The sequence below is a fragment of the Stegostoma tigrinum genome, chromosome 39, assembly GCF_030684315.1.
Source record: "Stegostoma tigrinum isolate sSteTig4 chromosome 39, sSteTig4.hap1, whole genome shotgun sequence".
NCBI classification, from domain to species: Eukaryota; Metazoa; Chordata; class Chondrichthyes; order Orectolobiformes; family Stegostomatidae; genus Stegostoma; species Stegostoma tigrinum.
Window position 1 is genome coordinate 6,942,651 of NC_081392.1, and position 12,958 is coordinate 6,955,608.

Below are 12,958 nucleotides of genomic sequence, written 5' to 3' on the forward strand. Positions count from 1 at the left end.
TGATCAGGTTAAGTGGTGGTTAATTTTTATTTGTAACATGAACAAATATGGGAGGCAAAAAGCCATCTCCCTTCCTTTGTACTATATTCAGAATTGCACCAAGTTTCCATCTTCCATTTTCATTTTAGATGTATTCTGCTTATAACCACTCTGTGTGTCAGCCGATCTTCAGTCCTACCACCTTTAAATTTAACTTTTCAATGTTAGTTAAGAATAATGAGTAATACTGAGCAAAGAACCTGTAAAATAGACCAGTTTTGCCTCTGATTGTTTCACTTACCGAAGGTATAGGAGATGATATTTTGAAACATATTTTCCAAAATGATGCAGTCTAATCTGAACACTGGATGTTTAGAAGATGAAAAACAAGACATTTCCAGTAAATTATTTGTAGGTGCAGCAGCTTTAATAAATGCATAATAGAGCAATGAAATTCACCACAGGAAAAGTTAGCGTGAATTTGGATTTTACACTGATCCTCAGGTTTAGGAAAAGTTGGGTTGGTGTATTTGTCACTCCTGCAAACAAAATTGTGTTCAAGATGCTACTTGTACTCCAGGGTTTACATCAGGATAAATAAAAGTTGACCTAATCAATGACAACTGCACATATATAACAAACATAATGCATGGAATTTGCCAATTTTCTCAAATTACTTCACTCCAGTGCCACGATTTACCTTGTTTCTGTTCAAAGTAAATTAACAGCTATTGCAACAGCGTACTCAGTGAGATGCATAGCAACAACTGTACAAGTAAAGACATATATCTGGTGGGCCAATGTTGCCGGCCTGTTGTCCAATACATTGCCAAAACATCATTTTTCAATGGCTGGCTAACAAATTTTCTTAATACTTGTAATGCAGCAAGCTCAGTTTGTCAATGTAAAAAAGTCTAAATCCATTTGAATAAAAAACCTTTTGCGGTTGATTTCTTGAAGATATTTTGGTTGCTGGCTACAACCAAATATTAGAACCTTTTTACAAGGCATACAACTTAACAGCTGGATTTTGCCTTTTATTTTTCTTTGCCAGTAAAGTTTGTCTTTATGTTCTCTGATGAAAAAGTGGCTTGATCTGGGATTGGAATGCATTGGGCTGCCTCTCGATCTCTTTAGCAGCTGCAGGAGGAGCTTACTCTTTGTAAGCACTAAAAAGCTCCCCAGTCTTAGAAACCCTTTATATGGCAGTAAGCCTCCAGGGCCGAAAACACAACATACAACAACCAAAGGCTGACAAACATGATGCAGGTCAGAATCTTGCCACGCCGTGTGCCTCCAAGCTCACCGCCTATGTGTGACCGTCTTCTGTACAGGAGTACACTGATGGCAACAAAGGCAAAGATGGTAAAAAGTGTGACTGAAAAGGCCAGTGTGCCAGGATCTACTTTAAACTCTTTCCCCTTAGTAGCCCAGTAGATGGCAGCAACAGACCAAGCGACTCCAATACCTAGGAACACATTTACAGCATTGCTTCCTGTCACATTCCCAATGGAGGCATCTGCATATTGGTCTTGTAATGCTGCAACTTTGCTGGCAAAGGTATCTGGAAAAATACCAGAGAGATATCTCCATTAGTTTCATCACATTTCACTTTTTGCAATAATATCTACTTCCACGAAAATAAAGATGTATAATGTCTCCATGTACACAATTACATACTGTAAACAGTTCACAGTTAATTAAATATTTCGAAGTGTGATCACTGTTGTAATTCAGGAAAACATAGCAGCTAATTTCCAAAATGGCCTGGATTTTATGTGAGGCAGCAATCACCATCAGATTGCCACTCTGTTACTTTGGAATTCTGATTTTGATTTCCTCAGAAACATGGAGAATACAGTCCCAAGAAGAAAGCTCTACCATAGCAAGGTAGGGTTGGCAGGGAGGTAAGCTGCATCCATTTTTATTGCACAAGTTGCTCGAAAGCAGGTTTACACATCCAGTATGAATCTTCTTAAACGGGAGAATGGGCTCGGGTGCAGTTAATAGACAGGGTTGCATCTGGGTGAATAGATAGTTGAGTCAGGCAGGGTTGTCAGGTTGAGGACCAATCAGGTCAGTTCTGAAGAAGTCTTATCAGATGCAAAACATGTTTAAAAAAACCTTACCACCCTGTTGCCCTTTAACCAAAATCCTTTTGTTTCTTTGTCCACAGGTGCTGCTAGACCTCAATAGTTTTTTTTCCTGCACTTTCTGCCTTTATTTCAGATCACCACAATACTTTGCTTCTAATTTGGTTGGAGGGGGCACAGGTAAGACTTTATTTGAGAACGTCCCATTGTGCATCTTGAGTCATATCTCCTGCCTCCAATGATCCCGAGACTGTAAGATCTGAGCCAATGTGCTGTGGCCTAAGGTTGTATAAAGTTCTGTGTAAATGCAAGTTCTTTAATTTCTTACTTGGAGAAGGTTGCAGGTTACGATATATGGCTAAGAAAAAGCAACTGATCTTGGCTACTGAAGTGCAGATAAATGCTCATTGAAAAAAAAAATTGATGCTTCTGCTGTTGTGATTAGGGAGTTTAATAACAAGCTTGGCCAATAGGTGGCCCATTGGCCACAATCCACCCAACAATGAGTTCTATCCTGCACAGGAGCACCAACCTGATTCATTCCGCCTGAGGTCTGTGCAGCAGGAACAGTGGCCAGAAAAGTGAGTCTGCTATGTGGTCAAGCAAGAAACAGTGAGAGAATAGTTGTGTCTGCTGTGCAGGTGCAGGGACAGTCTCCAAGGTAGGAAGTGAGTCAGGGGTCCCAGCACATGATACATCCCTGAATGAGGCTGTCAAGATAACAAAGTGGCTTCCAAACCCACAGCGTCACAAGGGGAGGGCGGGGGAAGGGGACTGTGTGAAGGAGGAAGGGACAGATAGTGAGCATATGAGGGAGGGAGAGTAGAATGTAGGGAGGTGGAAGAAGAATGTGTGCGAGGGAGTAAGGGTATGAGTACGTTGGTGGGAGAAGAGAGAATGCACGCAAGTAGAAAAGGGAGTGTTTGAAATCTGAAAGTGAGCCAAACACACCCATCTTTCCTCTTCTCCCTAAACACCTATCCACAGATTAGGCTGGGAGAGGAGAAATGCTACCTGTTTTCAACCCCCAGTTTTGTATCAAGTCTGCCAAACTCAGCTCTGAATGTTGCCAACAAAGATGAATGCAAGGTCGGTGTTAGTTAAACCCAACTCTTTAGTTTGACGCTGGTCCTCATCATGTAGTAAGGACTTGTATGTGTGTCTGGAGTTCTCTAGCTCTGCTTCTTAACTGAAAGGGCAAAATGAATTTTATTAATTAGCTCCGCTGCTTGTTGATTTTTAATGGTCAGTTTTGTTAATTGCTTGCTTACTAAAACTATTGATTTAGTGATTTGGAATTGTATTTCTTTCTGAAATAACACACAGAAGAGAGAGTTGAGATTAATGGATCAGCTTTTTTGGTTGGAAATATGAAACTAGCGGACTGCAACAAGGATCATTAGGGCCTTAATTATTTATTATCACTATTAGTGACTTGGAAGAGGGGACAGGGTGTAACGTATCCAAATTTGTTCATGATACAAAAATAAATGAAGGCATAAGGAATCTGCAAGGGAATCTGGAAATGAGATTGAGTGAGCAGGTGAAGACATGGTAGAGGGAATTTAAGATAAGGAAGTGTGAGATCATGCACTTTCTTAGGAAGAATCAATAGGCGGACTATTATTTAAATGGAGAGAGAGTCAGCAGCACAGAGGGACCTGGGTGCTCTTGTGCATGAAACAGTTAGCATATACATGCAACAATTTATCAAGAAGGCAAATTGAATTTTTGGCAGTAATTGCTGACAGATTGAAGTCTAAAAACATGCAAGTCTTGTTTCAACTGTACGAAGTGTTGCTGATGCCACACCTGCATTACTAATTGCAGTTTTGATTGCTGTAATTGAAAAAGGATATACTGGCATTGTAGGCAGTTCAAAAGAGATTAACTCGGCTGACTTCTCGGATAAAATAGTTGACTTATCAAAAATGACTAAAAGAATAGACCTTTATTCATTACAGTTTAAAAAAATGAGAAGTGATCTTAATTGAAACATTCAAGATTCTGAGTGAGTACAACAGGGTACATTTTGAGAAAATATATCCACTACTGGGAAAATCTCAAATGAGAGGACACAATTACAGAATAAGGAGACACTATTTTAAAACTGAAAGGCAAAGGAATTTCTTCTCCCAGATTACAGTTAATGTGTGGAATTCTCTACCTTGGACAGTTATGGAGGTTAGATCACTGAAAGTATTTAAAGAAAAGATGAATAGCTTTTTGAAATATCAAAGAATTGATGGCTGTGCTGAGTTGGCACAAAAGAGTAAGTGAGGCCCAGGACAAATAAACCATAATCCTGTTGATTGTTGGGGTAGGTAGGAGGGACCTAATGGCCTAATTTTCTTTCTTATGTCATCTTTCTGAAATTTGCTGACCAGACCCATGAGTGAGGAAAAATGGAATGTGAGGGCTGCACGCTTAAAATTTATGTTCACACCTTTGCATTCATCATTCACATACACGGACAGTGGACCCGACTGGTTTCATGAGTTGACAAAAACCTTTGAGTTTCAAACTGTCTGCATTTGAATAGGGAGATAAGAAACAGATAACAAAGATATTAGCTCTGACGTGTAAAAGATCCTGGTTCCCACTTGCAGCTTTCTTCATATTTTCTTCGTGCATACAAAGGACTGAAATGGGTTGTTTCTTCTTGAGGCCGAAATGCACAGTTAACCCAAACATTAATTGCTGGGATGATTTGACACAAAATAATTTAAGGTCATATGGGTGTATTGTGTTCCACGCCTATCTGAGTTAGTGACTTGATATTTCAAACTGTAAGTTCTTCCTGAGCTATGTTCAGGTCCACCGAGCTCTGTGGATCATTTACTCTGTAATTTTCTTTTCCCAAGCCTATTGACCTGTTTTGTTTTTAGAGGAGAATATTCTATAACATATTGTTCCTTTTCCTTGCATGAAACACCAGTTCTAGAACTTTGTTGCTGGGTTGTTCTCCTGGCAACATTTTTCAATTCTTTTCTGTGTCAGCCGTTAGGCCGCACTTTTTTTTTCCACAGATGCTGAGATTAAAACATCTCCAATTTCATCCAACTCAATTGAGACAGTCTGGAAATTGTGGGGAATTGATCAAACATTTAATGCCTGCTGCAGCTAAAAACCATCAGGAGCCAGAGTTTTAGGTCCTATGATGACAGATCAGATTCTTGCATATTGTCAGCTGGCATGTAGGTTTCCTCATTCCACCTTGCAAGTTTCCTACAGGTAGGATGGGAAGGTGGCAGTCTTTCCCACCTACGTCAAGCAGCAATTCAAATAATTAAACACCAATTAAATTCTACAAACTAGTGGACACCAACACCCCTTCAGATCCTTCCTCCACTTCCCTGCACTTCAGTGCATTTACTAACAAATTTCACCCTTTGTCAGCAATGCCAGGAATTCATGATAATTCCATACTTTGTTCTCAGTTTCATTGCACATCCCATGTGTCCCAAATCAAATTTTGAGCTTCACATAATGCTGAGCTTTTCTTCATTCGCCTCTGCCTCAAGCCCACTTACTTCATGTGGAGATTTGCCCCTGCTTAACAGATCCTTTCATTATCCCCTTCACTGAGACTCCTCCTTCCAAAATTTTAATCTCTCTAGATACGTACAACAAGAACTGGTATGACATCAACTGTCTCAATTTTTCTGTGCCCATCACTCACTCTAGCCTACTTCCCTCTGAACACGCTACACTGTGTTCTGTCAGATCCAACTCTAACATCATCATTGAATCTGCTGAAAGGGAGGTGCTGACGTTGACTGTTGTACTGGCCTCTATCTAGCACTAGCGAAATGTCAAATCTCCACCACTTCCTCCTGTCTATCTTTGGATCATGACCCTATCAAATATCAAGATTGTAACTGATCTCAACTAGTCTGAAGATTTTCCTTCTTCAGCTTCCAACCTCATGGACCTCCAACCAGACAACTTCTAACTCTTCCCCAAAACCAATAAGCTGAAGTTGATCTTCAACCCATTATTTCAACCCATTATTTCAACCCATTTCAGCTTATTCCTATCCAAATACTTATTTTCTCCCCTTGTCCACTCTCTTTCTCCCTACATATGTGAGTCTTCTGATTCTCTATGTCATTTTCTCTTTTAAAAAATTCATTCATGGAATGTGGGTGTTCATGTCTGATCCAGTATTTACTGCTCATCCTCAGTCACACTTGAGTAGGTGCTGATGAGATGAGCTGCCTTCTTGAATCGTTACATGTAGGTACACTGACAACATTGTTAGTGAGAGCGTTCCAGGAGTTTGAGGCAACAAAACTGCCGGAAAAGTAATATATTTCCAAGTCAGAGTGGCAAATTACTTGTTGAGGAACTTGCAGATGTTCGTGATCCCGTGTATGATCTGCTTTTGTCCTAGACGGTAGAGGTCCATGGTTTTTGAAGGTGCTGTCTGACAAGCCTTGGTGAATTTCTGTAGTGCACACTGCTACTGTGGTGTGTTGGAGAGAGGGATGTTTGAAGATGTGTTGCCAATTAAGCAGGCTGCTTTGTCCTGGATGGAGTTGAGCTTTTTGAGTGATGCCAGAGCTACAACTGCCAGACGGGTGTGGAGTATTCGATCATATTCCTGACTTGTGCCTTGTGCATGTATGGAATGAGCTGCCAGAGGAAATGGTGGAGGCAGGTACAGTTACAACATTTAAAAGGCATCTGCAAGAGCATATAAGTAGGAAGGGTTTCGAGGGATATGAGCCAAATGCTGGCAAATGGAACTAGGTTAGAGTGGGATGTCTCATCAGCACAAAAAAGTTCAACTGTAGGGTTTGTTTCCATGCTGTATAACTCTGACAAGCTTTGGGGAATTTGAAAGTGAAATGCAGGGTTTCAAGTTTCTGACTTGCTGTTGCAGCCACAGTACTTGTATGACTTGTCAAGTTCAGAATCTGGCCATTGCTTACCTACCTGGATATTGATACAGATGTATTCAGTGATTGGAATATCAGGGGGCAATGGTTAGATTATTTCTTGTTGGATATGGTCATTGCCTGACACTTGTGTGGCATGAAGGTTAATTTTCACTTGTCTGCCCAAGTCTGGATGTTGTCCAGATCTTATTGCACTTGGAAATAGACTGCTTTGCTATCTGAGAAATCACACATTGCTTCTTTAAGGACTTCATTCCACCATCCTAGTTTCTCCACCTCTGTCACATCTCTTCAAATAATGCAAACTTCCATGCTAGCACGTCCAACGTGTCCTCTTTTGTCCCTAGCTGAGGAATCCCACATATCAAAGAAAACAATGTCCAGTCTATTTCATGTGCTGTTGTTCTCACCCCTTTGTCTCTCTCTGAGAACCATAATAGGTTCCCCTAAATCCTCACCTTCGATCCTAGCAGTTTCCATGATCAAAGGATCTTCTTCCACCACATTTGCTGACAGCGGCAAGATGCCACCGTCCAATACATGTTCCCTTTCAGCCTTCCAAGGAAACCATTTTCCTGCAACACCCTGGTCCACTCTCAATGAACATCCTCTCCCTTCCCTAAGACACCTTTCCATTCAAGCCTAACATGCAAAATCTACTTTTCCTTCTCCCTTCTCACCATCCAACGCCCCAAACACTCCTGCCAACTGAAACATTGATTTACTTAGACTTATTTCAATGTAATTGCCACATTCATTATTCATGATCTGGTCTTCTCTGCATTAGGAATATGAATGCAGACTGGGAGATCACTTTACAGAACACATCCTCCAAGTCTATTAGCATGACCGATGGTCATTTCAAGTACCCACCTTGCTCCCCCTCTGACTTCTCTGTCCTCAGCCTCTACGTTATTCCAATGATGCTCGATGCAAGCTCAAGGAACAGTACCCAATATTTTGACTTGCACTCTGCCACATTCAGGACTCAATGCTGAGTTCAACATTTCTAGATCATAAACCCCACCTCTATGTTGTTTGATTTTTGTTTAATGAGTTATGTATTACTTATTTTTCTTTAGCCCTTCACTTTGCATTCAGAAGGTTGCTACCCTGTCATTCACACCTCAACTGGACTTTTTTTTCTTTACTTACACCCAATACCACTCTCTTTGGCTTATATATCTTGAAACCTTTTGTTATTTAGGGGACAAGAGTCTCCCACCCTCACATGGACTCCCTTTTGTTCTTCTTGTTCCCTTCCCAAACTCCTCCCTGGCTCAAAACCACTCACATTCCAATTTTTCCTCAGTTCTGATGAAAAGTCGCCTTGACCTAAAACATTAACTCCATGTCTGTTCACAGATGCTGCCGGACCTGCTGAGGACCTCCAGCACTTTTCTTTAGTTTTAAATTCAGCTTTCAAGCAGCTGCAATATTTTGCTTTTGTCTGCTGTCAGAGCCTTCTGGAATATTCTGCAAGGTGCTAACGTTACCAGAGGCTGGCCAAGTGTCAGGAGGAAGTCTGATAGCAGACCAGGGGACCAGTGGTCCAGGCAAGCTCAAAGTTCATCCCTAACTACCTTTTTAGAGCAGCAGCAGTGCACCACCTTCTACCTCGTACAATGAGGAAAGGCGTAGTCATCTTATGAGTAAACCTTGAGCCTCTTATCTATTGGAACTTAGAACAGTGAGAAGTGGTCTTATTGAAACATGTAAAATTCTGCGGGGTCTTGACAAGATTAATGCAGGTTAAAAATAAGTAGTCTGCTATTTATGGCTGAATTGAGTTTTTTTTTCTCTTGGAGGTTCTATAGGTCTATGAAATTTTCTTTCTGAAAAGCAGAGGTATACAGATTCTTGGCAGTCAAGGGATTAAAAGGGTTTTGAGGTAGACAGGATGGTGGAGTTGAGACCATAGACAAAGCAATGAGATGATGCTGAATGGTGGATCAGGTCTGAGGGGCATAATGGCCTACTTTTGCTCCTAACTCACGTATTTGTATGTACAAAGATGACCCAGATACTCGTGTTATTAATTAACATTAAATTTTAAGAAGTTGGAATGACTGTTCCTTCTTGGGGCACTTTCTACCTCACTTACCTTGAAGCTTTTGCGCCTTCAGTGTCGGCAGGTTTCCAGAAAAGGCTTCCAGAAAGGATGAAACCCATGGAATAAAGAGATAGTAGCAATGTGGATATTGAGTTGACTGTGACAAAGAACACAGTGCAAAAGCTGTATTTCGGGCTTGAGGAATGTGCATACTGCATTTCTCCAGGGATTAGCATTAGGACTTCTGCTTTTACCTTTGCCACTAAAAATCGGTGGAGGTAATAATTTTATTCCTCGCTTTTAGTCTGTGTTTAAGCAATATATCTCAAAAATTAATGGATTGATTTTTAAAAAGTGTAATACACAGGTTATAGTCCAAGAATAAAACTGATTCGTTTTTGATAAAAGTGTAGAGACTGTCATTTTTTTAAGAATTTGTTAATAACAGAAGAGAGAGCAAATTGACTTTTACAATCTTATCGTTGGTTTCACAATGTCATGGATCGTCTCAGCTGCTATAGTAGAATTTGTCACAGGTATCAAAATGTGAAATTACTTGAAGAAGAGCTGTGTAATTATAATTATGTTGAGTTCTCACAGTGTGGTAGAGTAATGCGCTGTACAGAGTGTGCTGTTCCCTGTAGTGATGACAAAGACTTGGGTATACAGGGCAGAAAATCTATATTTGCAAGTGACACAAAACTTGAAAGACATTGTGAACTGTGGGAAGCATAGTTAGAAACTATAGGAGGACAAAGACTGGTAGAATGTGCAGACAAGTGACAGGCAGAATGTAAGACAGAAACAGTGTCAGATGATTCATTTCGGTAGGAAGAACATGGAGAGACGAAACAAAATAGGAACAGAGATACCTGTGCAAATCATCAGGTTAGGTTGAGGAAATGACTAAGAAAGAACACAGAATCCTAAGTTTTATAAACTGGAACATAATGTACAAAGGCAAGGAAGGTGTGATAAACCTTAATATCAAAAGATTTGGCCTAAACTGGAGTATTGTGTCCTTTTCTGGAATCCACACATTAGGAAAGACATGAAGGCATTACACTGGGTGCATTTAAGAGTAATGAGAGTGGCTCCAGGGATAAGGAGCTTGAGCAATTTGGATAGATTAGAAAATCTGATATTGGAGAAGGGAAGATTTGATCGGGGTGTTCAAAATCATGAGGGCACCAGACAAGTTTATGGAGAGAAACTATTTCAGTGGCAGAAGAGTCAACTACCAATTTACAGTGACTTGTAAAAGAAGAAAAGTTTTTATTTTTATTCTGTCACAAGATGTGATTATCACTGGTTAGGCCAGCATTTATTACCTACCCTTGGATGCCTAGTAGCAGTTAAGAGTCAACCATATCACTGTGGTTCTGGTGTCGCATGTAGGTCAGCTCAATTATTTCTAATTTTCAGATTTTCTAATTCTCAGGAATAGTGGCCAAAATCAACTGTAATCAGTAGTCATAAAACTGTTTAGGATCATTAATGTCCATTAGGAAGGAAATCCACTGTCCTTACCCAACCCAATCTACATGTGACTCCAGATTCACTGCAATCTGATTAATTCTTTACTGCCCTCTGAAATCAGCTCACGTAAACCAGGTCAAGGGCATTTGAGGATGGGCAATAACTACTGGCCTTTCCAGTGATGCCCATTTCTCTTGAAATATTAAGGAAGAAAAATAAACACTTTAGTGTAATTCAGCTTGAACAAGATGCTTAATAACGCACTGGTTACATATAGTACTCCACAGTATCAATTATTGTGTATTGTTCGACATTGTTCCGCATGATAGCCTGGTTAGCAAGGTTAGATCACATGGAATACAGGGACAGCTATCCATTTGGATTCAAAATTAGCTTGAAGGTAGGAGACAGGATGTCAGTGGAGGGTTGCTTTTAGGACTGGAGGTCTGTGACCAGCGGTGTGCCACAAGGATTGATGCTGGGTTTATGGCTTTTGTCATTTTTATATAAATGATTTGGATGTGAATATGGGAGGCATGGCTGGTAAGTTTGCAACTGGTATCAAAATGGATGATGTAGTGGAAAGTGAAGAAGGTTATCTCAGAGTACAATGGGACCTTGAACAGATGGGTCAGTCGGCTAAGGAGTGGCAGATGGAGTTTAGATAAATGAGGTATTGCATTTCAGTAAGGCAAACAGGGCAAGACTTAAACAGTTAATGGTAAGGCCCTGAGGACAGCTGCCAAACAAAGAGTCCTTGGGGTGCAGATTCATAGTTCATTGAAACTGAAGTCCCAGGAGGATAGGGTAGCGAAGAAGGTGTTTGCTACACTTACCATTAATGGTCAGTGCATCGAGTATAGGAGTTGGGAGGTCATGTTGCGGCTGTACAGGACATTGGTAGGCCACTTTTGGAATACTGTATTCAATTCTGATCTCCCTACTATAGGAAAGACGTTGTGAAACCTGAAAGAAGTCAGAAAAGATTTCAAGGATATTACCAGGTTTGGAGCGTTTGAGCTATAGAGAGAGGCTGAACAGCCTGGACTATTTTCCCTGGAGTGATGGAGGCTGAGGGGACCTTTTGGAGGTTTATGAAATCGTGAGGGGCATGGATAGGGTGAATAGCTAAGATCTTTTTCCCAGGGTAGGGGAGTCCAAAACGAGAGGGCATACGTTTAAGATGAGAGGGAAAAGATTTGAGAGGGAAAGGATCCTTAGGGACATTTTCATACAGAGAATGGTGTGTGTATGGAATGAGGAATCAGAAGAGATGATGGAGGCTGGTGCATTTACAACATTTAAAAGGCATCTGGATGGTTAAAAGGCGTATGAAGGGCTTAGAGGGATTTGGACCAAATGTTGGCAAATGGGACTAGATTAATATAGGATATCTGGTCAGTTGTAGCAAGGGGTCTCTTTCTGTGCTGTGCATCTCTATGACTCTACGTATAATGGTTTACATTTTACAAGGTGAATTTCTATCCATTGATCAATTGTGCCAGACAGCACACATTACACTGTTTATTAGCTATGTTTATTCCTGTCGCCATTCTGTTAATTACCTGGTACAGAGGTGCCAAGTGCCACAAAGACCACAGCAGTCACGGAATCTTTCAGCCCCACTGTGCAGCCAAAATGTGAAGCCAGATCATTGATGAAAGCTGTGAGTAAACCAATCACAGTCATGCAGACGATAAAACAGGCCCAACCATTCCAGTACTCAGTGGGAGGAACAAAGGCAAAGAGAACTTTCCAGAAAACCGTCAAAAAATGCATGACATAATCAAAGCAAGAAGGCAGCTTCTCATCCCGTGTATCATCTTCATCCTCACCATCACCTGAAAAATGAATAAACTCATATCAGAGTGGCGACTAGTGTCAGGTGATATAACATTTGTTCCCATCTTTCAAAAGAATAAAGCTTTGAATTTTTGAATTCTGCTTGTAGTAACCTTGATGGGGCAAAATGTGAAAGAAAACAAGCGTAGGCCTTATAAAGTTAATGGTAGGGCATTGGGTAGTGTGGTAGAACAGAGGGACATGGGGCGCAGGTACATAATTCTTTGATGTTTGCATCACATATAGACAAGGTGGTTAAAAAGGCGTTTGGCATGCTTGCCTTCATTGCTCAGTCCTTTCACTATAGCCATTGGGAAGTCATGTTGAGGTTGTACAGGACATTGGTGAGGCCTCTTCTGGAATACTGTATCTAGTTCTGGTTGCCCAGTTATAAGAAGGAAATTTTAAAGTTGGAGAGGGTTCAGAAGAGATTTAGTATGACTGTATAATATGTAAGAAATTATAATTAGTAGTCATGCTTCAACAAAACTGGCTGTGCCAGCCTCACCAGTCACAGTCCCATTTCTCAATTCCTAGAATATAGTCACGTCCAGCTTTCGCCTCCAAGAAGGTAATGGTCAAGAATATTACCACCCCCCCATCCCAGC

The 12,958-nt window shown here is 40.7% G+C and overlaps 1 protein-coding gene across 8 annotated transcripts in view; it reads right to left on the reverse strand.

The window, feature by feature from the left end:
• Nucleotides 1–398: 398 nt before the first annotated feature.
• Nucleotides 399–12,958, reverse strand: part of LOC125447648 (sodium/calcium exchanger 3-like) — a 349,017-nt gene continuing 336,457 nt past the window's right edge. For all 8 annotated transcript variants that reach the window (XM_048522235.2, XM_048522237.2, XM_048522234.2 and 5 more), the window contains 2 exons: nucleotides 12,074–12,349; nucleotides 399–1,543 (listed from right to left, as the gene is read on the reverse strand). In XM_048522235.2, the coding sequence (XP_048378192.1) occupies nucleotides 1,167–1,543; nucleotides 12,074–12,349 (653 nt within the window). In that variant the 3' untranslated portion in view covers nucleotides 399–1,166. The remainder of the gene's footprint in view (nucleotides 1,544–12,073; nucleotides 12,350–12,958) is intronic.